At 31.9% G+C, this 27,879-nt stretch overlaps 1 protein-coding gene across 5 annotated transcripts; it reads right to left on the reverse strand.

Annotated features, from left to right (window-relative positions):
- Positions 1-89: 89 nt before the first annotated feature.
- LOC106790918 (myb-related protein A) lies at positions 90-27,879 on the reverse strand. Of its 5 annotated transcripts, none has more exons than XM_014756181.1 (11): positions 27,624-27,869; positions 27,472-27,545; positions 7,253-7,421; positions 6,471-6,635; positions 4,170-4,491; positions 3,741-4,089; positions 3,261-3,670; positions 2,846-3,171; positions 2,665-2,754; positions 864-986; positions 90-559 (listed from the first exon to the last, which is right to left on the reverse strand). In XM_014756181.1, the coding sequence occupies exons 2-11, from the start codon at positions 27,489-27,491 to the stop codon at positions 425-427; spliced, it is 2,109 nt and encodes a 702-aa protein (XP_014611667.1). In that variant the 5' UTR covers positions 27,492-27,545; positions 27,624-27,869; the 3' UTR covers positions 90-424. The 5 variants fall into 5 exon arrangements, with proteins under 5 accessions (XP_014611667.1, XP_014611663.1, XP_014611662.1 ...); XM_014756177.1 differs by lacking the exons at positions 27,472-27,545; positions 27,624-27,869 and adding exons at positions 19,126-19,253; positions 19,365-20,219 and having other exon boundaries at positions 3,741-4,074; XM_014756176.1 differs by lacking the exons at positions 27,472-27,545; positions 27,624-27,869 and adding exons at positions 19,126-19,253; positions 19,365-20,219.

A 27,879-nucleotide genomic window follows, 5' to 3' on the forward strand; every position in this document is an offset into this window, starting at 1 on the left:
TTTGTTTTTTAATCGAAATAACATTTTCTCACTTTACAATTTGCTTTTTTTTTTACAAAAAAAAAAGTATCATCCTGTGTAATTTTTTCTTTTTTGTTCCTATCTATTAAATAATATATCTTTCTCAAAACGCAATATAAAAAATAAAAATGTTGATATGGCGTGACCTTTTCTCTTTTCTCTTGTTGCAGCTTTTTTACTTTTATTATACTTTTCTTCATTTAAATCGATACACACGACAATTATGGCAGAATTCCTTAAACGGAAATGCCAAATTAGTTTAACTCCGACTAGTTTTACGTAATGATTTATTTTGTTTAACTTTTATTTCTTTTTTGTACCAAAATTACAAATAAGCTCTCTATGCTCGTTATTTCCAGCTTCCAATCCTTCAAAGACATCCCATGAAAGACTCATTAGGACTTTAGAAATTTAGAGACCGAGGACGTAATGGTAGAAAGCCGTGATTGCTAAGAAATCGTCGTGCCGCGCGTGTCATTTCGAGTTGATCGCGTGTACGACCACAAGCAACCGCAGCCCACTGTGTTTCCAGATGCAACTGAAAACAAAACAAATAATATAGAATAAATATTCTTCAACACTGAATAATTAATCCGCTTAAATCGACCATTAAACAATGATCTAGAAACGTATTTTCCAATTAAGAATCTACATTGAAGTGTTATAATAGAATCCTAGATGAAAATACAGTGTAAAATATGAAAATATTTATTGTTGTTATTTAAATATTCTTTTTCTTTACTCAATTGGAATTATATTAAAAAGGAAATGAAGTTTCTGGATCATTTTATCTAATTGATGGTATATAAGAACGTAGAAGATGAAGAAATGGAGAAACTCACCTTGGCACGTTTGACCGGCCTCAGAGGTAGAGGGCTGAGGATACAAGGGCTGTCGAGGGCATCGAACGTGATTGCTCTCTTGGCATTGGGCTTCCGCTGAACGGACAACAAGTCGTGGGAAGTCTGGAAAGGATAGACACACTAGCTACAGCCGGCAATCGAGAAATGAAATTAGAAAATGCGCCTATGTAGAAGATATTACTTTAAAAACGAAATAAAAAAAAAAGATATTATTCTATTAGTATTAAATAAAAGTTTATAAATAAAGGAAAGCTGAAATAGACAGAAAGATTTTTTAAATTAATCTAGAACACGCTCGTTCAACAAATCTCTTTGTTCATTATGATTGTGTTACGAAATTTTCAAACTCCTTTCTTTTCCTTTTATTCGCATGCTTGTTACTCGTTGTAATAAATATTATATCGCGATTGGTACGATGACTAGGCCCTGTGATTTTTTTCTTTCTAAATTTATGAGTTTGAGTCATTTAATTCGTCTTATACGTATTTTGTAGATTATATCATGACGTAGCCGCATACAAATATTGGATTATTCTTTGCATGATGGATCATTAAGGACAGGACTGAGGTACTTTAGTACGCTAGGCCAGGCCTGTATAATAATATATAAAAGGTTATTCTTTTAAAAGTTAGTACAAACATGCGGCGAATTAACCTATTACTAATAATATACATATAAATATATATTTATAAAAAAAAAATCGAAATATATAAATATATATTAAATAAATATATATAGGAATACTATGCATATTCATCGCACAGAAAACTTTGGATATCGCTGTTTAGAAACAAAAAAGTTGATCTAATTTTTGCAACGATTTTACGATTCTCGAAGTATATTTCGAGAACTATTTCTTTTTAAATAAAAAATTTATCGAAGATAACAATTAATTTTTATACAATTACGAATCCGTCACTCCTTCTTTTTTCTTTGAATGCTAAACCAACATTTCAATAATGAACATAATAAAACAAGAAATTAAACGAGCGAAGCAAAGGTCGACAATGATCTACATTGAAAGAAACGATAGCGTCTAATATTTAAAATAAAGAAGGAATATCACTACATTTATAAATATATTTTTAATTTAATAATTTAATTTATATATATATGTATGTTTTTTTTTTATTTATATAATATATCTTTTTTGCTTTATATGTTTTAGCAAGACCACATTGTATTTAAACAGTTGTCTACATAATCAAATAAGGTCAACATTTTATTTTTCCTGTTCTCCCATTCTTTACAGGTACAAATTAAAAAAAATAACTTTATCAATAATTAACAAAGACAAAAGCGATCGCATATTATTAGAAATAAATTAATATAAATAAAACGTACGACTTGAACGTTACTCCGTGTTAATCATTTTGTTATTTTTATATTTAAAATAAAGTTAACAAGACACTAATAATCTTTGGATTGGACGATGTTAAGTGGCGCACAAGAAAAAAGAATTAAAAACAACTTAAATAAAGCGCGCGTGAAGAAGCACAAAAAGACCACCGATTTCTTTCATTGATTTTCTCGTTAAATAATAATGTAATAACGAAAGAAAAAAAAACGATTAGCATTAAATATATAAGAAAAAAAGAGGTAAAAAGATGATAGACAATAGAGAGATAAATAAAAATAAAAAGAAAGAGAGACGAAATGTTAAAATATGAAAAATTAAGAAGGCCGGCTAGCGTGTCTAAAGGCGATTGGTGCGGGAATAGTACCAAGATAGAGGTGATTGAGTTTGGATTTGATTTTGATTTTGGATTCGGTGCTCTACCTTTATGGGACTTTGACCTGCTGTTAAGAAACTATCTTCTAACGCCATGGACGCTGGCGAGAACAACACTGAAGTGTCCAAACTTTTGCTCTAGAAAATAATAAAGAAAAACATAAAGCTTATGATTAATGATGTTTCACTTCAATCCATAAAATGAAATTACTTTTTAAATAAATCTTACCGGAGTTTCAACGACAAAACTTATATCTCCGTTGTCAGATGGAACATTTCCTCCCCAAGCCTGACAGAGAGCTTTGCGTGCTCTTTTTCCACCAGGTGCACTGTTCTCTTTACCTCGCCGTCTTGTAGTAGTGCAATATCCAGAATCTTGGAGAATAATATGACTGGTACTCGCCATACTCTCCCGATCAGTTTCTTGTTTAATAATTTCAGTCAAAGCATCTAAACGGCTAGGAGTAGCAGGTAACTGAGTAGTTGCGCCACTTCGTCGTTCAAGTTCAGCCAGAGCGTTTTTGAATGGAGTTGGCGTTCTAGGAGTATTGCTATCTGAACATTTCAAAGGAAACACATTGAATTTGACTGTTGATTAAATGATATATTTTATTATAATTTATTCTTCGATTGAAATAACCTACCGTTTTGATTTCGTCGCAAACCCGTAGGCTGTGGCGTCGTAAGTGGTCCAGGACTGTCAGATTTTGGAGTACTTGCACAAGGCCAGGCAGACGTTTCAGGACTTAGACTATTTAAGAATTGAGAAGGACTGAATGGAAGTTGTTTTATGGGAGTAGATGGCGTAGTATTGCCATTATGCGTTTGTTGACCAGTTATTATGAAATAATCCGATTGATTCCCACTGTCCGAAGTGTCCGTTCTTTGTGTAACCAAGTGAATATTCCGACGTCTACGCAAAATCGGTGGAGGACTGCTTTTCTCTCTTTCAGTAAGGTGTGTCGAGGTTTCTTCCAAGTCGGGCATTGGAAGTAATCTTATCTCAGTGTTCCTTGAATCCACAGTTTCGTTCTGTAGATCCATACTGAAATATCTATGGGGGAATGATAAACCTAATAAGAAATAATTTCGAGAGAAATAGATGCATCAATATTTGTTCGTACTTCGTAAATGGCGAAATATCTTCCGTTTTCACTCTCGAAGATGCATCTGTTCGTCTAGAAAAAGATTCGATTTCTCTTTCTTTCGTATTACTCCGTTCAGATTCTGGCACAGGATGAATATACGGATGCCCATTGTTTTGTTGTTCCCACGTACTGGTCCAATCCAAAGTTTCCATTTTTATCGATTGAGTAGCGTTACTGGATGATATAGGTAAACCATTATCGTTACTCGTCGACGCAGATTTCGTTCGAACATTATTTATGTTTATTTCTTCGTCCACCGAAAGATCCTTTCGCATCGTTATAGTTTCCGATGCTTTCCTCCTACCCCTTCCTATAAAGGTGCATACTATATGGAATCATTTTTAATTTGTATATTTTATATTAATTTTAATAAAAGTCAATGATATTAATATTTCGAATATATACCTCGCGTACCAATGGTGCACCTTCCTTCTTCAGCTTCATACTTCCTTCTCATTGTACTATTCCAGTGATTCTTAATAGCATTATCAGTTCTCCCAGGCAAAAGTTTGGCAATCTTAGCCCACTGATTGCCTACTCTACGATGAGCTTCAACGATTATTTTATCCTCTGCCTCGGTCCATGCGGTTTTTTTAATTCCTGGATTCAAATGATTGTGCCATCTTTCACGACACTGTTTGCCGATGCGGCCCTTTAAATGTCGTGCGATAAGGGTCCACTTTTTAGGGCCGTATTTTTCCACTAGCTCAACAACTTTTTCATCTTCCTAGAAGAAAAAGACAAAAACTATTAAGAAATGAGAAAGGTTACAAGAGAAAAAGTATCTTCGAGGAAAAGAAAATCAAGATGAACGTAATTAACCGGTTGAAGAACAGTTGAGAAAAATTCAAAAGAGAGAAAGAAAAGGACAATAAGAGGAAAAAATTGTGATTGAGATACATGATATTATAAATATGAAGGAAGAGTAAGAGAATAGACGAAAGAGAACTTGACGTTATCTAATATAAGGTTTTTATCCATTTAACGCTCGGTGATGTGATATCACGTTCATCGATATTGTTCAGTAATAAGTAATTAATTAAAATCTTCTTTATTATTAACATGGTTGCTATTGAAAATAAAAACTAAAATTTGCAGAACTTTTTTCTTTCGATTTTTGTTGCAGAAAGAAAAAACAATAAAAAGAGAAAAAAAACAACAATGTAGTAAAGTCTGAGTGCCAATGCAAGATTCAACCATGGAGAAAGAGCTTTGTAAGGGCCGGGAAGAAGGAAAGGTAGATGAAGCGAGGAATGAACAGGAGAGAGAACATAATCGTTCATAAATCTAGGCAACATTATGCTCGATGTAATATACTACAACATCGTAATGAGATTCAACGGTACAATTATTCATCTTATTTTATTTCTATATGGTAGATCAATAGATACAATAACTTAATTAATGATATTTGATCTTCGTAAGGTTATTAAAATGATAAACTGTATTATCGACGGAGTCCTTTTGAAGTGGTTCATTCGAATTGCCCTTGGCTGTTGCCAAGTGCATTGGCACGGGACTTGACGACGACGCAACATCACCGTGACCGAAGATCTTTTTTCTTCTTGTATACCCCCCACCGAGTCTACTGGCAGAGTTCTCGCGTAGGCGGTTGGTAACTATGTATGGTGTTCGTTCGTACAGGGTTTTTCATAAATGCATGTCAATACACCAAGAGATACATCTACAGGTCACCAAAGTAATTGAAAAATGTCATATGAATATATGTTCGATATATTTTAGTTCTCGAATTATAGATGATTAAAAATCATCTTTGAAGTATACGCCATTTACTTCAACACAAGCTTCTGTACACCTTGACCTTATCTAATGTTTGTAAATAATGTTCATCGACACGAAACACAACAAATTTTATCTAGTATGTGCCTTTCTTATTCTTGTGAATAATGTTATTCGCTGTTAGTAGTGCTTCGAAATCTATAAAATGATTTTGTATACTGATACTGAAATGACAAACATATCATATCCATTTATGGATGGGCAAACGGAAATGAACTGGAAGTAGGGCAATTATACTAAGAAAACTTCTCGAAATGTAAAATTTCGAATTGCAGAATGTGTTTTCATTCATTCATTGGAATAGTTAAAGCAGAGACGAGCACTTAGAAGATTTTCTTTAATCACTTATAATTCAAAAACTAACTAATCGTAAGATATATTGAACATATATTCTTCAGACATTTTTTATTTGTTCTATAGTGTGTAGATATACCCTTGAAGTATTGATATGCATTTATAAGACACCCTGTATACGTTTTGTTACCGAGTAGAAGAGATTTTGTGCTGTACAACGAGCTCTTTTCCAGGGTGTCTCCTTATTTTTAGAAAATCTCATAAAAAGTTATTCTGTGGGGAAGACTTATCTTCGATGGTGGTCATTTTCCTTTTTCTTTTATTTTGTTTTGGGTTACTTGTAAGAAAAGCTTTGAAAAATAAAAATTTTTGAACAAATTACAACAGGGTATCAAATTGTTACTCAAATAAGTTTTGGTTCAATTGGAAGTCCTTTTCGGAAGAGTTAAATAATAGGAGTACGTTTCTTATAACAAGAAACATTGAAAAAGCTTCGAGTTAAGAGTGCCAGGTAGAAAGAGAAAAAGAGAGAGAGGAACCTGGAGGATGTTAAGGAGTCAGTCAACTATTTTTCGTCAAGAAACCGTATGTCTTAGATAAATTTGTTCTTACCTCCTTGGTCCAAGGGCCCTTTATTAATTCCGGATTTACGACCTTTGCCCATCTCTGTTGACACTGAACGTCGCTTCGTTCGGGAAAATGAGCAGCTATAGTGTCCCATCGTAAACCCTTGCCAAGTTGTTCCGCGTTACTGACCAACTGCTTTAATAAAGCGTCCTGTAACAAAACAGACAAGTTGATAGAGAATTGAAAGACTGATTGTTTAAATAAAAATTAAAATAAAATATGTTTAGAAAACATATATAGTCTTGATAATGATTTTATTTGCATAGACTTAGAAAAAATTCAGAGGAGTTCTTAAATCAACGATGATTACTGTCCATCCCTTATTCCCATCTCCTCATTCTTTTTCATGGTTATAATTCTCTCATGAAAGGTGAATGTGTACACGGGTATAGTTCACGAAAACACGATCGATTCTCGCGTGTGCTTTCCCACGGGAAACCATATGTCGTCGTGAGCACCGCTCTGCGAATCTTCACATATGTATACATATATATATATGTACATATCATGGTATATGGCGGCCGTAAGGCATTCAACAACACGAGGGCATCTGCCCCGAGGCACGATGCAACTCGTTCAAAAACGGGTGGCACTCTCAGGGGCTGGTCCTTTTTGAGGGTACGTTCCATTGTTCGACTCCTGCCGTCCTCTTTTTAATTCGCATGAGAGTTAGCGCCGTAATGATACGCCCGATGGATCCAGAATTTGGAATTGCCAGACGGATAAGAGAGAAAAAGAGAGTGAGAGAGAGAGAGATGTTCTCTTACCTCTTCCTTTGTCCAGCGACCCTTATTGATATGTTTCCCTTGGTTATGAGAGTTGACATTCGAGTTGCCAGGATTATTCTGTGACTGACTGCTGCTTGGTCGAACGATATCAGTACTAAATTCTGATTCGGAATCTTCCCCACTGCTAGAGTCGTAGCCAGATCGCGATCTACAAATTGAAGAAATTGGATAAGTTATCTGTTCTAATTATATGAATTTTTTAAAAACATTTAAAATAAAAATAAAAGGAAAGGACAGACTCGTAATAATAAAATCGATTTTTATGAATTAGCGATCTTTTCTTTAGCAGGAAATCTTATTTTACGTAATAGTTTTAAAAAACGAGTTAGTTAAAGCAAAAAAAATCAAAGTTTGTTAATCTTCTTTTTTGAAATAAAATGCTAAATAAATTTCTCTCTGTAAATATAATATATAAGAAAATTTCAGAAGGATGGGTAGAAAGATAATTTCTCGTCGTGAAACCATTGTCGTTATTCATTTCCTCCTACTCTTTAACTCCTCAATGAAAAAGTAGCTTCCAGACATCATCCCTAACCACATCCTGTCCAGTGTCAGCCTGTGCAGTCGTGTGTTCTTTCTCTCATTGTTTTTCCCCCTTTTGCACGTTCTAATGGATGCACAGGATAGGTCTTTTCGACCAACCTGATACAATTTCTTTGCGCTGATTTTGTTTCCTTCCTGTCTCCAAAATCGAATCATTTTAAAGTTGGTCACATCCAAGAAGAAATAATGTTATTGTTGGAAGAACAGACAGGAAGGAGAGACATTATCATAGAGGATGATTAATAGATAAGATAACTTTGTTAAATAGGAAGACAAAATAAAGAAAACAACGGCTGATAAGAAACGTGGACCATCTTCGCATCGCATATGTTTATGTTACACATGCGTTTACAGTATATCGTAAATGTTACTTTTGCATAATTTTTCCTCTAACTCGTTCCTCCTCGTTTGAGGAGCACACCACATGCGGGTAACAATTTTTCAAGTTTACAGCTGTTGAAAGTAAAGAAAAATAATCGAGAAAAATTGTTGAGATAATTGACAACGACGATAATGGTGTGACGGAAACTTTTTTAAATTCATAAATTTTATTGGAATTCTAACTATTTATTAAATATTCGATATAAAGTTTGTCGAACTATAAGAATGTAAAATGTTAGAGGGGCTAAGATATCATGAATGAATCTTAAATTTATTTGAAGGCAGTGAGGCGTGTCTCGGGTTACGCCTTTCAACGTTACGTAAGTAAAGAAAAATCTTTCACCTTCGTAAAACTTTAAACAGTAACTGACGATTATCCTTAAGCTTTGTTTCTCAAACGCGTGGCATGCCATAAGATTTATTCGCAATTTTTTACGTTAATTTTATGTACAGTATCCTGTGATCTAAAAGTATGAATTTGTTAATAAAATGAAAACGGTTCAATTATTCACATCGATATTTATTTTATTAATAATAATGAAAAATTCCGGATACTTTTGGATCACAAGGTATATCCTAAAAAAAATAATATGAACTGAATTTGTATTCTATAGCATATTAACATTATTTATACATATGATTAATTTCAGATATATAAAAAGAATCGAATTACGCTATTTTTTTTCATATACATACGCTCTATTACTGGATATGCTGTTTAGAATTTATTGTTTTTACTTTTTGTTTATTGACAATTAAATTTAATTCGAAAAAGAAGAATCATTGAAAAAAAAAAGAAAGTTAATTTTCAAGAACTCGAATATTAATTACTGTGATCAATTTTTATGAAAGTAATATTTGAACTTCTATTTCTAGTTTTATTGATCAAGAAAATATTTCATGATAATCTATATATTATTATATATATTCTTTTGTTTTAAGAAGTATAATTTAATAAGTTTGAAATACTTAATATGAACAGGAAAAGGAATTCTCCTGTCGTGCATATTCACGAATAAAAGCTGTTAAGTGTCCTTTATATCTTCCTGTGTTTTATATATCTTTCTTACTAACTTCCTTGCACGTGAGCTAACAAGGAAGCAGATACAATTTAATGATATATCAGTGATGGTATCATTAAATGCGCATATAGATATACATATATTTGTAGAATACAATTATTGTTAGTTATACAATATTACATATTTCCTTCGAATTCATTTCTAATTACCGAATTCAAATTAATTAATTCTCTCAATAATCCCAATTAATTCAAATATATTTAGCTTTCATTTAGTTAAGTCAGAGCATAACAAATCTTAATCTTCATGATAAGATTCCATATAAAATTAAAACAAAATTATAAATCAGCTACCTAAGATTCGTTTATGTTGCATGATTAAGAAACAATATTATGTTTCTTTTGCTAGTGATTAAGTTAAAAAAAATCGTAATTAGGTTTTCTTTGAGATTTAACAATCGGTAGCAGGTGCCTGTAAAGGAAGAAACAGCTGTCACCTAGTTTTCTCTCTCTCTTTCTCTCATCATGTCTTATCTTTAGCATTCTATTAGAATTGCTAAGTACCTTTAAAAGAATAAGGATTCCTCTTAAGAGTTATCAACTATGAGAGAGAGAGAGAGAGATGATTCAATATATATAATTTATTTGTGAAAATTCTAATATTAAATTATTAAAATAGTCACCGTTACGAAAATTTATGGTGTATTTTTAGACAATAAAGTTCAGTTAGATAAGTGGAATAATAAAACAAAGTATACTATTAAACGGATTATACTTAAGAATCTGATATGAGTTTATTTGGAACATCTAAATTTCGTTTCACGAGTTTCAAATATTAATCTAAAGTAGTAACGTTTCAATGATTATATTTAATCAATTAAAGTTCGAAACTGTTTGCAAAATATTCTCTCTATTCCATCACTAATTACGATAAGTTATACATTTCTTATACATCTTAAGGATAGGTTTGTTTATTGTAGTTGCATAAAAGAAAAGGCTAATATAGATACTGATTGATCCTTTATAAAAAATTCAGAAAAGAAACTGAGGATTGTTCTAATAGAATTAGACAAACCTGTTGTCGTCCTTGTCACCATTGTGAATATCACTTCACGATAAGTGATGACGAGCCAAATAATATATAAAAGGAAGAAAAAAGGGTATAAAAGTTACATGGCCATCCCACCCGTCAGTACATTCAATCGGGGACAAAAGGAAATGGACAGGTACTAGAAAAACACCATCGGTAAAGTTTTCTTTAATTACTGCCATTAATATGCACTTCAAATTTATTTATTATATATTCTTATGTTAATTTAGTTTTATAACTTTTTAATTAACTATTTCATATAATCTTCGTTTTATATTTTTTATCAGCACATTTAGTTCTGATGTATCTAAAACGTTTTACGATGTGTTCATTCGATTTTGATGGCATTTGCGAACAATCTTGTACAGTGATACATCGTTTTCTATCACGTCTCTCAAATATTATAAATTTATTCTATACTGTGCACTGTTTTTTTGATACACTATACTTCTTCGTTATTGTATGATAACTGATAGTTTTTTTTGGAAGCAATTGGAAACAACACATTTTGAACTTGTAATGAAATTTTACAGTCATCAATACAAGTGTTTAATTGAAACTCCGATTGATTTATTTAAAACAATTGTATGTAAGTATAACCATTGACAAATGTTTGTTTATATATGTTTAAGCTTTAAATAACATATTTACATATAATCAGATAATTTTTACATTAGAGATACAACTTATTTCTACAAAAATGTAATATTAATTTTTTAATCAAACAAAATCTATATACACAATAAGGATGTGTATAATAAATAAAACTTAAGTGCATAATAATTACAATATTTTGAGTAAACTCCAATGAGATAACTACTTCTAGTACCTGTCCATTTACTTTTATTCCTGACTATATGTACCGAAGTACATATAAATATACACACATACATAGACAAAGACTCGTTGCGTAGCAAACCACGAAACATCTGCCGAATTATCGAAAGTTTGCCCCCTTTTTTCAAATATGCTTCCTCCATTCTCCTGTTCCAAGGCACAGCAAGAAGGTTTCCCTCCCCTTTTTCTTACGACTTCGGGGGCGCCCTTCGGCATTCAGCGTCGTCTTCTTTTCTACTCAACTAGCACCTTCCTTCTCCTTCTCTTCCTTCCGCCGGCTGTCGTTCGTCACGCAACAATAAGGTCATCGTGCGAGCTACTCACACATCTTCAAGAATCTCTCTCTCTTTTTTCCTTATATCGCGAATTCGTACATAAGTAAGGGAGAGAAGGAGAGGGAGAGGGAGAGGGAGAGAGAAGGGGAATGGGAAGGAGAACGACGAGTCTGGGTAGCTTCCCCAAATTGAACAATTTTAATAATTTTAATTACATAACAATATATAAAGATATTAATTGTTGAATTATTTGTAACAACAACAACCAAAATTAGCATTTATTTTATATTATTATTTTTATATTATTATGAGATGAAGCGTTTTTTGCGAGGGCGTCAATGAAGTATAGATAGAGAGAAAGAAAAAAAAGAAAGAGAGAGAGGGGGGAAGAGAGAGAGAGAGAGAGAGAGAGAGAGAGAGAGAGAGAAAGAGAGAGAGAGAGAATTTGCTTCTGTCATCGATTTTTCTTAGTTACCAGGGAGACCAGGTGCATAAATCTAAAGAGCATTTGTTCCTATCCATGTCAGCTGCTTCCCTTACGTTTTACCCTCCTCGTTTTTCACCCTTTGTATCTTATAACTTTGAGAGAACGATATATATATACTCTTTCCAATCGTCATTTCAAAATTAATGTCTCATTTAAAGATTTTCAATAAATTTCATTGGACTTAATTATTTCATTGTCTATATTTCATCTTTATTAAATCATCAATCCTATGATTTTGAATACCACATTCGAAAATAAAAGTACAATTTTATTTTATAACCTGAATTTCTTCCTTCGTGAATCATATGCATGGAATTAAAGAGAAGCTTCTTTTTAAATGGCAGTCTCGGAAATGAGATTCTTAAATGACTGCTGCTGCTGTGTCTGCATCGACATAAAAAAAAAAGAACTCTTTGAAGGTTGTTTTGGCGGCAACTATAGTGAGCTCGTGTTAAGTGAACGTAATGACATTTAATGTGTTTGGATCAAGTAAACGGAATTATTCGTTAGATCGTTTCCTTCAGGAATAAGAGATCGTTGACCATATGAGTATGTTATGTTACTTGATGTAATGATAGGTTGATTGACGTAAACATAAGTCAAGATGAGGAAACATTTATTTCCAAAACGAAGAGATTTTAAAAAACAATTCAACCAGTCATGAATTTATCCTTCTTTTTTAGTGGCCAAAATTGACTGACGGTTACTTGACCCATGCTTCACAATCACTCAATTGCATCAATGTTTAAATACACATGTTTTCTAACCCGATGATCTTTTTTCCGTCCCGCGAAGGAAAAAGGTTGAAAAATTCTGAGTTATCTGATCGATGTTTAGAATTAAAATGAAAAGAAAAGAATACTATATAAAAGATCTCTCTTTGACAATAATTAATATTTATTTTATTGATCCTATTGTGACTTAATAAGAACGTATAGATAACGTGTCTTTCATTCTTCGATCTCTAATCCGACGTTATCCATATTATTTTGTTAAAATGTAGCAGTGCAAGTGTTATTTGTGTTCACCAAGGCGTATTTATTAATAGATCCTTTACGCAGCGTGGTATCTCTACGATTGTACACGTACACATGAATGTTTATGGAAAGTAACTTCTATCAACCCCATGCGGAGTACCTTATGACTGATTGATTCTATTTGAGAATGATAAAGAATCTTCTGGTTTTATAACATATTCACAAAATCTGTTAAAAAGTGATCGGATATTTTTTGCTTATTTTATTTCGTATTCAATGAATTATCTTCATTAAGCCTTTTCAATAATAATGATAATCAATTAATGAAATAAAAATCAGAGAAATTGAGAACTATTGGGATGGGGAAAAAGTTTCATCGTATTTTCGCGATAGATGGCTTTAAAATCACATAACTTTGGTAATATTAATCGAATTTTGCGATGCTTGTGTAGGTTTAAAAGGTAACATATATATATATATATATTATCACCGTAAAAGACCGAAATTGGAGAACGTTAAGATTCACAATTGTCGCTTGGTGTATATACGAAATATTAATACAGGTAACCCTACTATAACACGATAGATAGGTTCCTAGAAAATGCTGTGTTGAGTGAAACCATGTTATATGAGACCCAAAGTTCATTATTCCTTCACGTCATTATTTTAAGATAAGAGCGAAACCGTATTGTAGAAGGGTTACCTGTGTATAAAAATAAACCCAAATATTCGATCTAATCACCGATGTATTTGGTATGCGTTGACAAGCGACCATGTGAATATTGAAAATACATAATTAGAGTAAATATCGATACTGATAAATTTTTCAATAATAACATTGTTTTGCTTGATAAAATGCAATCTTTAATATCAGAACATATCACTATTCCAAATGATATATTTAATATTATAAGCAACAGATTATTTGAAAATGATAAAAATCAGACAGATCATAATATAATTACGAGATAGGTAAAAACGTGATCCTATGCTTGTATATTCTTTTCTTATCCTATTTCGTGTTTCCCAAGTGATTGCTTTCAATAGACTGACTGTGACCGAAGACTAACTCTCATTGAGAACTCTAGAATATATAAAATGCGAATAGTCCAGTTAGCTATACAGATTTAAATAGTCGTCTTTTTCGGATTGCGTTTCTTACAAAGTATTGACATAATAAATTCAAAAAGTTCGTTCGATTCTATGTCCGAACGAGCCGTCCGTAGCCTGTCCGACTTGAACAAGCATCGAGGAAAACACCAGGACAACACCAGGGTGGAAGCCCTTACAAGAGACATCTGGCTACCACCTGCCCCAATGCACTCGCACCGACGTTGTATTTCCCCACGTAGAAATACGAAGAAGAGGAGAAAACGCTCGCACCCGTCATCCCTATGACGCACGCGTGCGTTTCTAAATATCGATGCTAGTTTGTGTTAGTATGGTGGTGTTGCTAGTGATGATGACGATACTAGTGGTAGTAGTAAAAGCCAGGTTGAGTATCATCGAGGGGAGAAACATATGCGTATATGTATACATGCTTATTGCCCGCACATTCACGTATACATGAATATATCTTCGACCCTTTTGCGAGTCCTAAAAAACGCGGGAAGTCTTGGGGTCTTACTAGTTTTCATCCCTCTTCGCATATATATGTATATATATATATATATATATACCCTCCATCTTTTTCTTTCTAAAGGTACCTCCTTTACCGATTGAAAATATGTGTATGTATTGAATAAAAGAAATTCCCACCCGGTGCTCATTCCCATGACAAGTGCGATGGATAGTTTCGTCCGTGAATCTTTAATTCCAGCGTGGGAATATACGGGGTGATTCGAGACTTGTGCAATTCGGGTGAGAGGACGATGCGATACGATGTCAAGTTCCTTTAGCGCACATAGAATAGATATATGGTGTGAAAGTATAAACCCGAAGGGGTGAACTTCTTTTACAAATATGAGACGTCAGTAAATGTATGTCACGAGAAACGGTCAAAGATCACTCTCGCGATTCGATATTATCACTCATTCATTTTTATTATGTTGGTTATATGTAATATAGAGGGTGAACTGTTTAATGTATAATTGATCAAAGATTGGTCTGTTTTAAAATGAATCTGAAAAATGTTTTTTATTTTTAATTAAATTTTACCTAAAGATTCATAAATTTTGAGGTCGCTTGTTAAATTTTAGAATAAGTTCAAATATTCAGACTAAATATTTTATTCTATAGTACAGTAAAGGAACTTTGATTAATGTGAAGAAATAGGGTATTTGAATTTTTATATTTATCCAAAGTACATATTTAAAAATTGATTCTTAAGCATAAAAATTCTTTTATTTATTTATTTTCTAATGAAAATAAAGATTTCCCTTTAGCCGTCATTTAAATCAAATCACAAATATTTTTTTTACTTATTGTCATATCAATCTGATCCACAACATTTAAATACTCGAGTGGTTTTTTCTCGTTATCAATCATTCCTACGATTTATAATTTTGAAAGTCAAATATTATGAAAAGAAATTCTTCACGAAATAATATCAGATGTAAAGATCTGAATCATCTAGGTCTGACATCCAAATTCATCTTTTGTCCTTTTTTTTATTTTTACGGATTGGTGAAATTTATAAAAGTTTGGAAGGAAATGGGATATTAAAAAGGGGTTGGAAAATTTGGGAAAGGGTACAAAAGAGAATGCTAAATATAAGCAAATTTTGTATTATTGGGTTTGATCTTAATCTGTCTTGGTCATTGATCGCGATGTATTATAATAACCAGACTTAAATTCTTCAAGGAACTTTAAGAGTCCTTGACTCGAACAGATGCCAACAAGCTCGAAAGAAATAAAGAGAGAGGAGAGAGATTGTGTATGTATGGTTTTTTGGGCCCTCGTCGACATTCAACACAGTCGAGCGTAAAAAGATCGTCAGAGCATCATATGAAAACAGTATTTGTGAAAGAATGAAAAAACGAAACTAGAACACGATAGAAAAGCGGTCGCTGTCCTTCTATCCCTTCGCTAATATTTGGACCCATCTTATTTAGTAACGACCTTCGTTCCAAAGAACTTCAACCCCTTTTGCAAAATTCGTAACTTGATTTATTTTAAATACAAACCTAACAGAAGATAAAAAGAAGAAGAAAAACAGAATCTGTCTGAAAGGGAACATAATTTGATGTATTTAGTTATGCATCTATCACAAAACATATTTTATCATTTGGATTTCGTTTCATTTATTTCCAAGTTTATTGAAATGATTAAATTTCGTCATGGGGAGAAAGAATTGATGATATTGTATGTAAGAAAATGTATATTATACTAGGTGGAGTTGCGGTACCTATTCACAAGCTATTCCTGTATTTCAGATATCAATATAAAAAACTTTTAACGGTACCTTCATGAATATTATAGTTCGAATAATCGTTTTGAATAATTGTTGGGATAAATAAAATAATGACAGAGTATTTAATCTTATTCCTATTCATGACAATGAGTTGCGTCACGTTGAGAAAATATGTTTATATTATATACAAAATAATTGTATATGATTCTTTTAATATAAATATACAAGAAAAAGAAAACAATAGATGTTAATTAAACCGTTCTTAATTTTCATTTTATTATCGAGAAAAATTAATCATTAAAGAAAATTGTATTTCTCTAGATTCTCTTTTTTATTTATCTCGCTAATGCGGAATACTGGACACAAAATTCATTATTTTTTACTCTATGTATTTTTATTATTTTGTTGCGGAGGAGGTTAGGAGGTTTATAGACAAGCATGGTGTATCTCCCACGCCAACTTACAATCGCATCATATATACGTCGAGAAAAAGGAGATGATACATCGTCGTTGCGAGTCGAGTTTGGAGATAACCATAGAGGAATTTAATAAGCCTTTTCTAACAAGCTGTTCTTAAATAAAAAAAAAAAATGATCGAAATGTAAGACTTAGAAATAGTGACTAAAAACTCATTGAAATAATATTCGGGACACGTTTTATTTTTTATTTCGTTTCTTCAATGGTTCTTTCGAATAACAAGGCCAACCAACAACGAAAAAAGTCTTTTTTTTTTTATTATTATATTCATTTTCTGCCTTACAATTTAGGTAAATTTTGTTTTGTTCAATTTAAATAACTTGTGGGGGGATACTAATTTATTCATGTACTCATTACTGCTAGAGCACATTTTTGTGCTTTTCTTTTAAGGGGTAACACCTATTTAAATAGCGTTTTCGTTAGAAAATTCAAATAAAATCAGGTGTAACTAAAAAGAAATTTGATTTATAAAAAAGATATTAAAAGTTTTGACTTATAATATATGTGAGAGACAATATTGGTGGTGGACAATATTGGGAGCCTATACATTTTGAGAACGATCAATTTTTGAATATTCTGTTAATGACATTTGATTTTTAAGTCCTTAAAGTTTATTTCAAAGGAAAAAAGAATCAATTTTTTTAAAAATTTACATAGATATTACCCCTTAAATGGATCAATATTTTAACGTAAATATACTGCCCTGTTAAAATATATTAATTTTAAAATATATAGAATATATATAAGTTAATATTATAACTTATGGTTTATTAACTCGGCATAATTTTTTTTTAGAAAAATTCATCTTTTTTTTATAGCTTTAAGTTAAATTGTTATACTAATCTGTTATTAAAATAAAGAAAAATTCGAATTATTTATTGTTAGTAAAGTTGTTTAGCTGTTAAACACGAATGTTAATTCGAACATATGTATATTTACGACGAAATCATCGTTATAGCTTAATCATTCATTCATTTTCACATGCGTGGGAGGATTTTGAGTTTGTTTTACGGTATCTTAAAACGGTTGAAAACTATGAAAACAAGGTATTCTCATATTCTCTTCTTTTCGTTTTATTTTTATCCATTCCCGTTCGTTCATCCTGTATCTTGAATCACTTTGACCTTCTATCATCAGCAATGTTTCAACGTTTGTGGAGCGGTAATGTCTTTCTACCTGGTGATTTCGCATTGAGAATATGCTAATATAAGATTCGTAAAAATTTCTTGATTTACTAATTTAACTGTCACGGCCTCTCTAAGATATACCATCTAACTCTTCGGCGAATATTTTGGCTTACCTAGCCACACCTTATACATTCCTGAAGAGAATACTACTGATTAAAGTTAACGATACAAAAAAAAAATGTGCATGTGTACGCTGCCTGAAAAACATTTGATGCTCATATTTTAGTTGGCAATGATTATTATTGTAATATGTTCATGAACAAATTTTTAATTGTTACCGTTAAAATGTATATTTAAGAGAAAAATTGTCCCTTTAAGTTAATCTTCAGACCAATGAACGAACACTACCAAAAAATAGAATATATTCTCTCACATCAGAGATATCCGAGATACAAAAGAGGAAAGAAAAGAAAGAGAAACCGGTGTGAATCCTGTTTCAATAAAATGACTTGTCTACCTATTTACTTTCCCTCCAATTCTTCTCTATCTCTTTTTTTTTTGAGTAAATAATAAAATTTGATTAATAATACAATTTTCATTCGTATTGAACAGTATTGATTTTTCATTACTCGTACATGAAATTATCAACGTTTAAATTTGTAATGTTGTTAAATGAACGAAAAAAAATAAAATTTCCAAACCATTTATCAAGATGATGATGAATTAATAACAATAAAAGTATTTTACATAGCCATTACGGGCTTGTTATAGAACTTTTACTCATACTTAACATATTAAGACAATCAAAATATGAATAAATAAACATGCGTTTGTAAGTAGAGCTATTTTGTTTGCTTCCTATGACGTAATACATCCATGCCTTACGTATGTATGTATGTATAGTAGATATTTTGATAGCACGAGTACAGCAGCTCTAAAAACGGTTTACGCTGCAATCTATGTCACGATAAAAAGCATCCTTTGATAGGAATACATTCAAGCCGGAAACTTGCGCTATTGCTTCTACGAATGTTTCAATCTACGTCTATAAAAAAAAAAACAATATGCATGTATGTATCGATAAACTTGATGCAACTATTACAAGGCCATGTAGTGCAACGTTTTAACATATATCTATGCGAGATAAGGGTTCTTCAAATATATTATGAATAAATTATGTTACGTACAAAATATATATACAAAATTAATAGAAAAATAATAAAATATATATCTCTCTCTCTCTGATAAATTATATTTTTAAATTATATTTAAAATATATACTCACGCTTCTGTGGTTGGTGGCGAATAAAATGAAGAATTATAGTTGTTTACATCAATAGCCTTTAGTGGCACCAACAACCCTCTTAGCCGGCCGTCCATTATCTCTTCTCTCTCTATCTGTTTATCACTTTTCTAACAATTGTAATATCTTCAATGAGATGCAATCGCATAGCACTTGTAAGTCAACACTAATCACAAACAATATATATATATATATCAAATATATACTTGTATAAAACACACCACCAATGTAAAATCCAATTTTCCCAATGCAATAATCGTGTATATCATTCGTCCTTCGTTTGATAAAGTCTCATCGTCCAGCCTTGTCGAGAAGAAAAGGAGAAGGGAGAGAGAGAGAATGGGCCACGCTGACTCTCTCCCTTTTTCTCTCCCTCTCTCTCTTTCTCTCTCTCTCTCTTGTCGAAAAATAAGATGAAAGACACGTTTGAATTTCCCGCGTTTTTATAATACAGTCACACATCACACCCAATGCCGCTGATTTCTTCTTCTTTTTTTTTTTTTTTCATGGATCGGCCATGTTTATAAAAGAATTGTGTGTCGTATCGTTTCTATAAAAATATACGTGTGTGTGTGTATATATATATGGATATGTAATACTTAATACTTTCTTTGCTTCTCTTTCGTGTTTTACGCAGTAGTTTCTGTCTCTATTTCTTTTTCCTCTTTAATAGTATAAGAGTAATAGAGAGAAAAATATGGCGACCATGGACGATAGACGCTCTGTCTCTGGTAAAGAGGTTAACTTCCGGCGTACTCTAAACGATGACAATTGATGATTACTCCAACTTTGTTTGCTTTTATCGATTCATGTGATACGACAGTTTATTGTCGTATTTCGATCTTTCCAAATTACACCTGGTCAACACCCTTCGCGATACTTTCCGCTCGAAAAGCAATTAAATAACAGCACATACCACCACACGCGGTACTCCACTCTCGACAATTTCGATCGATCACCACGATGGTTTCTATCTCTGTTCACGTTTCCTACCTTTGCTATTATTCGACGATGTTTCTCTCTTTTCTTTCTTCAAGGATCAACACTAATTCACGTTTTATTATTCCCCGTGTCGATGATTACATTCAAACGTGTCTCCATGTAAGATATATATATATATTATATATATATATATAATTTTAAGAAAGAAAAGGAAAAATAGAAATAAAAGAAAGAGAGAGAAAAAAAAGGGGAAAGAAGGAGACAGTGTTCTCGAGCCGAGATCTCACTGTAACAGCATTTGATTACAGACTGAATGTAGTCGTCGTACCGTCGAGTGCACTGAGAATCTAACATCGGGTTGTTTCGAGCGAAGAAAGTTAGAAAAGTGGGGGAAGCTTGTTCCAAGAGGAAGGAGTTTGGTGGTAGGGAACAAGAAGAGGGGATTGGACGTACAGGGTGGCCATCAAACTTCGCCAAATGCGTTCCTAGGACTAAATGTTCTTTCCGTTTGCCGAGTGAGAGAGTCATTTGGTTGAGTGCCCTTAATTTCTTATTGTCTTTCTCTAAATAGTATACCATCTTCTCAGTTTTTATTTATCTTTCCCTTTTTTTTTTTTTTCTTGTGCGGAAACAATAAAACAAAACATATACAGGGATGGTTGAGAACCCAGCTTGATTGACTCTGTAAATGAAAGACTCGACTTAAGTGGTAAGTATGATACGTCTATGGTCCAAACAAAGAGAAAGAGATAGATAAAAGGATAGTTGTTGTATCCGGTAAAATTTTTAGGCACCTTTTTCCACGTGCTGATCGAAAAATATCGATTGTTTTCGAATATAATTAAGTATACAAATGATTAAAGGAAGACGTGGAGGAACGTTAATTCATTTGGTTGTTTCTCGTCGAGGTATATTTAAACGCGCTAATATTTCATTTGTAGATTCTATTCGACAAAACGATATGATTACATCAAAATATTATTTTGATCCGAAACATTGGTCACTCGAAAAAAAACAAATAAAAATTGATATACAGCACGATTAATCTTTCTAACGTGGATACATTTCGTTTAAATGAATTTTAAGTATTGTTTATGTTTAGAATATATCTAAAATAGATGAATCTTTTGATGAAATATCTTTCAAAGAAAAAAATGTTCACTCATAAGCTTATATTGCATATCATAATATAATTTTGAATGAGATTAGATTTACCTAAAAATCTGAATGAAAACGAATTAGAAAGAGTCAATTTATATTGTTATATTGAATAGTACCTATAGTTCGATGATTATTTTTTATTTATTTAGTTATATTATATCGATAACATTTCTAAATAAATTTTTCCAAAAGCAATCTCAAAATATTATTGTTAGTAATTGAAATTATATTGACGAGAGTATTTGACACGAAGCCTTATCTTCGTTGTATTTGATATCGATGATATATCATCTTTATAATAAAAAAAAAACAAACATGAGAAGTCATTTTTATTCGATACTCCTTTATTCATATCAAAATCAATAAAGCAGATTGCGCGTTCATAAGTAAACACATACATATAAAACATATATAAGTACATATATGGTACTCCTAAATACCAAACATTATATGCATTTACGAACTACTTTATATGAGAAGGGTGTGACTTCCGCTGTGTCAAGCTCGATTGTAATCCACACAGGTGTAAGATGGATGCCCTTTATCGTTTTGATGTGTTCAGTATTAGACGATACGTTCTTCTCATTAAATGACGCAACCTTATTTGTAGGCGAGAACGAAAAAAAGGAAATGCGTGTCTTTCCCAACTTGAATATTTTTCTTGTCGTTACATTTGTGAAACAAACTTAATTCATTCCTCGTGTTAGTAGGTATAATTGTGTAATACAAAAAAAAAACAGAAGAAGAAATACCAAAAATGGGTTAAAAAGCGCGGGAATAAAAACAAAGGGAGAAGAAGGATAGAATGAAGAAATAAAAAAAGATAGAGATTTGTGAAACGAACTGTAGTCAGTTTCTCGCGTTGGAAGGTACAATTGTGTAAGAAAAGAACAAAATAAGAAAAAGAAGAAGAGATACCAAAAAGATCCAAAAAGTGAAGGAACAAGAAAAAAGGGAGAGGGATGGAACGGGGGAAGAGAAAAAGATAGAAAGAGATAGAGGGAGGAAATGAAGAAGACGAAGAGACGATGCGGAAGAAGAAAAGGAACGCGATGAGGAGAAGAAGAAGAAGAAGATGAAGAAGAAGAAATAAGAGGAAGGGGTCAGAGAGAGTTGCAAAGCTTCGCAATTTTGTTCTTGCTTTCGGAGAAATCGAATTCTCGAAACTTGGTATACTTAAATCTATTTATCAATAGAAAAATTGTTTTATTTAACAAATAATTATGAAGTACAATCAATCGTTCGGATATTTCCCAATTCTTATGCTAGATCTAGATGATTTTCGGTGTTGGGTCTTATGATCATCATCGTAAAAAGCATTTATGTACTGTAATTGGATATTTTTCAAGTTTAAGATTTATTGAATATGTGTATTAAGGATTTATGTAATTTATTAGAGCAAATGAAATAAAACTTGTTACGAAATTAATCTGCTATATAAAAATATGTCGTATCAAATTTTAAAATAATTAATCATTAATAATTGATTAATGTTATACTTGTACACATAATATATATATATATATATATATATATAAATATATGTAACCACATGAGATATGTGTCGAACGAATGATAATTGGAATGATAATGGATCTCGTGGCGATATTCACATGTCGAGTTGCATGTGAACCAAACTGGAGATATCTCATAGCTCTCTGTTCGATGGACACGATGGAGTGATGCGCTGTGGGTTGCATGCAGGTCATTTCGTGGTACAGACAGGTTTTTCACGGTGGTACATAAGAGGAGAACCGCCTCTTGGATTCCCATCCATTAAGGACAGGAATCTCGTACCGTTTGTTCGTATCCCTTAACTGAGAGAATCCTATAACTGACATGAGAGAAACACCATCTTCGATCTTTTATTCACACTTTCAAATATATGCTCGATCATTTTTTTTGAGTAAGGAAGCTATCAGTAATGATAATTGCATTGAAAATGTACAATTGCAATATAATCAAATTGATAGTTCCTCTCCGATACAGATTATTATTAACATTATTATTATTATTATATATACATATAATATAATATAAAAAAGCGCTTTGATATGCTTGAATTTTATGGATAGAAATGAATCTTAAGGAACATCGTCTAAAAATGTTAAAATTCTCCAGCAGATGTTAGTTTTTGTTAATACTAGAAAAACTGAAATTTAGTATATACCTGTATTGCCCAAAAACAGTCAAAATAACTGCATTGTAAAAGAATTACTAATGTGTAAAGAAATTTGTTTAAAATTAATTTTTATTATTATTTATATTATTTAAAGAGTTATATAATAAGTTATTAATAAATATTAACAAAGAAAAAAATTTACTTCACTAGGAAAAAAAATAATTTATTCATTATTATTTATACATTTTGAATCCCCATATACCGAGACGCTGCTATCCCCACTCCGTTGCCCGGCTGTGCGCTGTAACTTGTCCTCGAACATACTAATACTTATTGGGCAACTGCAACTTATCAAATATACGCCCAAATTGACAATTTATCATGTACTGTTATTTCGATACAGAGCCGAACTGGTCATATAAGTAATTTACTTAATTCAATAATAAAAGTCATTTGATTATTTCAAATTTCTTAAGCAATCAAAATGACTGCTTTTGGGCAATATAGATATAACACATATATATACAGGAAATGAAGGAGAGGGGAGGTAACTACAATTATTAATAAACGCATTTATATATTGTACAAAAAGTTACAAAATTCTGTGAAATTGTGTCATTATATACATAACTGTCTTTTCTAATTGAAATTAAAAAGAAGTCAAAATGACTTCCTTAGGCAATCTAGTGTTAATTGCTAAGTCAATGCTTTATGAACTGTTACGAAGATAAAAGAAACCTTTGACATAAAGTTTTATGCATGGATAAGAGATATATAGAAAATAATAATATAAATAAAGTAATGCAATCTTCTTTTTATCACGAGACAAAAACTTGTGTGTATGTGCCAAAGTGACTGTGTATTTACTAGTAAAAAAATGGCAGCGTATTTATTCTCAACGAAAATTACGCTAGAAAAAAAACAAAATATAAGTGATAAGCAATTATTACAAAAAAGTCATTAAATATATCAATGACCTCGAACCTTTCGTATAGAAACTGGACTTCCGATTCGAGATAAAAAAAAAAAAGAAAAAACGAAGCATGCGAGTTGCCGCGTATCTGTCAAGGAAGAGACAAACAGTAGACAGCTGGCCTGGAAGACCGAACGAACATATTTCATCTCTCTCTCTCTCTCTTTATTTGTTTTCTTTTTTCTTCTCTCTATCTATCTGCGTCTTTTTTTTATTTGACACGAGTTATTCGTCGCTCACGCGCTTTTCTGACAAAATGTAAGTCGTGCTGTTTGGAAGAGTATACGAAAGAGAACGCGTGCAATTTCCAAAAAAAAAGTTTCTTCCTGAGAAATTTTGACCTGTGAAATATGTTTACCGGATTCTGAAGCATCTTTATCAACCATTTGTTATGGATGTTTATGCACACCTGTAAATTATCAATTAAAACGTGAGCGTCGAATGCATCGCATTTGAGACTCGCTGCACCCTGAAAATTACGGTCTCTTTAACGTATAAATATGAGATCTCTCTTTGCTTGATGATAAGTATAATTAATTTATATTTATAGAAATGTGCATAAATAAGAAATGTAGTTGCTAAGTGAGACTATATCGCAACCTGTTTTTCGCGAATATGATATTAGAAATATTTTTTCATACAAGGATGAAGTTACAAATCTTACGAGTGCCCGTGCTATAATTTAGTTTAAATTGTTAATTGAACCTTTATCTGAATAAAATATCTACAAATTAGCATCTGTCCCCTTTTAACTTTTATCCAAGATTTTGCACGGTAATACACAATCGTGGTACGTGTAATTACAAATAAATATTATTACAAATGAATGTAATATGAGGTAATAAATAGATAATTCTATAAAAGGAAGCCCTTTTCAAATATTAAAATTTCAACAATAAACAAATTTTGTTTTTAATTAAAATTATCTTTAATTTTGAGTTTCTGTTACGTTTAAAAAAAAAAAATAATTTTAGATTCGTAATCAGCGACCCGAAAAATCCTTAAATAGCAATTTTCAACAAAATGAAACCACATCTTCATATGCACCCTGCGTTTTCGGGATTTGGGACCATTATGCGTCACGTCATTTCGTTGTCGAACTCGCGAAGTCTCGGAACGCTTGCCACGTGCTCATACACCCAGAAGCGTGTATAGTGGGTTGTATTTGTCCTTGTGTCTCAGTTTCTTCGCTGGCAGTTGCCATGCGGGACCACTGGCTGACGTCATACGTGTATCTCCCAGCGGGCAACTTAATATTGATAAGTGGAAGCGTTAGAAGTCTCCTTCTCGATATTTGGTTTAAGGATTCAAATTTCCACACGCTTTCTCTCGATAATCTCGATATATGTATATTGAGATAGTCATCTTAGGTGATTTTAAATTCACCTAAATTTCACCTAAGATTAAAAACGTAACTACCTTTACTTTTTAGAGAAATACTTTTTAGAATAAAATAAAATATATTTCATACTAAAAGGCTGATGTAATATAGAAGAGATTCATATAATCCCCTAAATTTTCCATCCTAATAATAAGAATTAAGTTGTTAATTTATTAGCTTCTAATGTTTACTCAATATTTCATTTGAAATAATACCGATTTTAGTATGGTGCTTAACAATATATTGATTGATAATATTACGCAGGGTTGAGGAAGATGTCGAACGAAAAGTCTCACGTCCTTCTCAATAATGGGCACGACGATTGATATCCTTACAAATTTTCATGAAAAAGATATTGCTGTATTTTATTTATTGATTTTCATTCATTTAAATGTTTTAAATAAAATTGTAGAGATGTAATGGCAAATTGTATTGTATAAAACATTATTAGTGCATTTCTTGACATTATTGATATCGTCGAATAAATATTTTTTGGAGGTGCATGAATGAGTGAAATATTTTCAATAATTTTTCAGGATAAGTAGATGAGGAAAATTTTTCGATTTTCAAATTTTTTTAATTATGCCTGCATTTGCGAAGAGACACAAGGGCGCGGAAATTTAAACCTATCCTGTTATTATTAAATCGCCGGTGAATGGACGAAATTGACGAGTAATAAAGAAAAGACCTACGAGGAGGTTAGGGCACGAATTTAATCGTCTCGTATCCCCTTACGTGTGTGTAATTTTATATGCGTCTCATGTTATATGTGTACGCGTAATAAATACGATGATTTTACAACACGCGTAAATATTTATTTATATATTTAGTTTAATATATTAATATTATAATTTTTGTCATACGCGAATCATGTGAATTTTGTGAAGGAACATGAAAAGTTCGTTTTTGATCAATTTATCGATCCAGTATAGAAGCAAATAGTTACTTGATTTCTTTCTTTTTATCGCTTCTAAAGGGACAAGAACGGGTAAGAAACGTGAGAAAAAAGGGATAGAAGAGAGGGAAAGGAAGTACGAAATGAGATATGCCCGAAAGAAGAGACTGGTGCAACTTTTCTACGCATACCACGTGTTTTACCACCTGCTATACCTCCCCTCTCAAGTGACGGAACATAAATCGATATTTCAATTTGTAAGTTTGAAAGTGCATGCGATGTCCATGATATCTAGATCACTTATAAATCGCTGAAAGACTTTGATCAATGATTTTCATTTGTTGTTGGATTTTAATTTAAAAAAAAAAAACACATACTTTTGTATACTTTTTTAAATATAAACAAAAAATCGATAGAAATGCGCGATCGTTGTATTGTCAACGAAAAAATCATGCGGCGTTTAAAATGATGTAAATTCTAATAAAATTGTTTTACACGTATTCCTTTTAACATTTAACGTAACGCGAAAATGAAAATCTTTTGAAAAATCAAACTATCAATGTATATTACTGATTTTTGTATGGAGAAAATAAGTAATGTATTTCGACGTACATTAAATGATACAGAAATAAGAAAAATTAAGTTTTAAATTGTCCTTCGTAAGGAAAATATAATATAACATATCTATCGATACAAATCAATAACCGGAAGACTATTTAGCACGGAGCATGACCTTGTGAGTGTGATAAATGTTTATATTTATTATTTAGAAAGAAGAAAGAGAGCAAATAAAGTTAAGGCCAATACGTGAGAGACAATAATATCAAGTGTCAATTATAATGTCAGATACTCACTTAGTTGCGGTGATCCACATATCGTTCAATTCTGCATTGTTTTCATTAAACGATTTCTTGACCAGGATTTTATACTGTGAAGAAATACGAAATAAGAAAAACTAATTGATTTAAACGATCACTTTTATTATCGCAATATGGCTGAAATTCACCCTTGAGTGAAGGACGATTTGTTTTTCTTAATCGCAACGATTGAAAGCGAAATGTTCCATGAAGTTGTTATTCCTCGTTATAGATTTAAAAAAAAAATGTTCGCTTGCGGAATCGCGAGAAAAACAAACGTTCTCGCGTCGAATATCTTTCTTTTCTTTAGAAAAAATATTAAATCTCTCTAATCAAGTATTTGAGTAAAGGAACTCGACCAGAATTCGCACAGAAACACAATTCGCACGCGCTATCGATCTCCCG

The sequence above is a fragment of the Polistes canadensis genome, unplaced genomic scaffold (genome assembly GCF_001313835.1).
Source record: "Polistes canadensis isolate GaletaPanama2010 unplaced genomic scaffold, ASM131383v1 scaffold_269, whole genome shotgun sequence".
Lineage (NCBI taxonomy): Eukaryota > Metazoa > Arthropoda > Insecta > Hymenoptera > Vespidae > Polistes > Polistes canadensis.

Bases quoted from the DNA above. Each gene is read 5' to 3' on its own strand.
- LOC106790918 (XM_014756176.1), bottom strand. From the start codon at position 19,412: ATGATATACACGATTATTGCATTGGGAAAATTGGATTTTACATTGGTG. The intron at 7,422-19,125 runs GTGAGTATATAT...TTCAATTTGTAG, and splicing joins TCGCCACCAACCACAGAAGC to ATCGCGATCTGGCTACGACT. The intron at 3,172-3,260 runs GTAGGTTATTTC...TGAAATGTTCAG, and splicing joins TTTGCGACGAAATCAAAACG to ATAGCAATACTCCTAGAACG.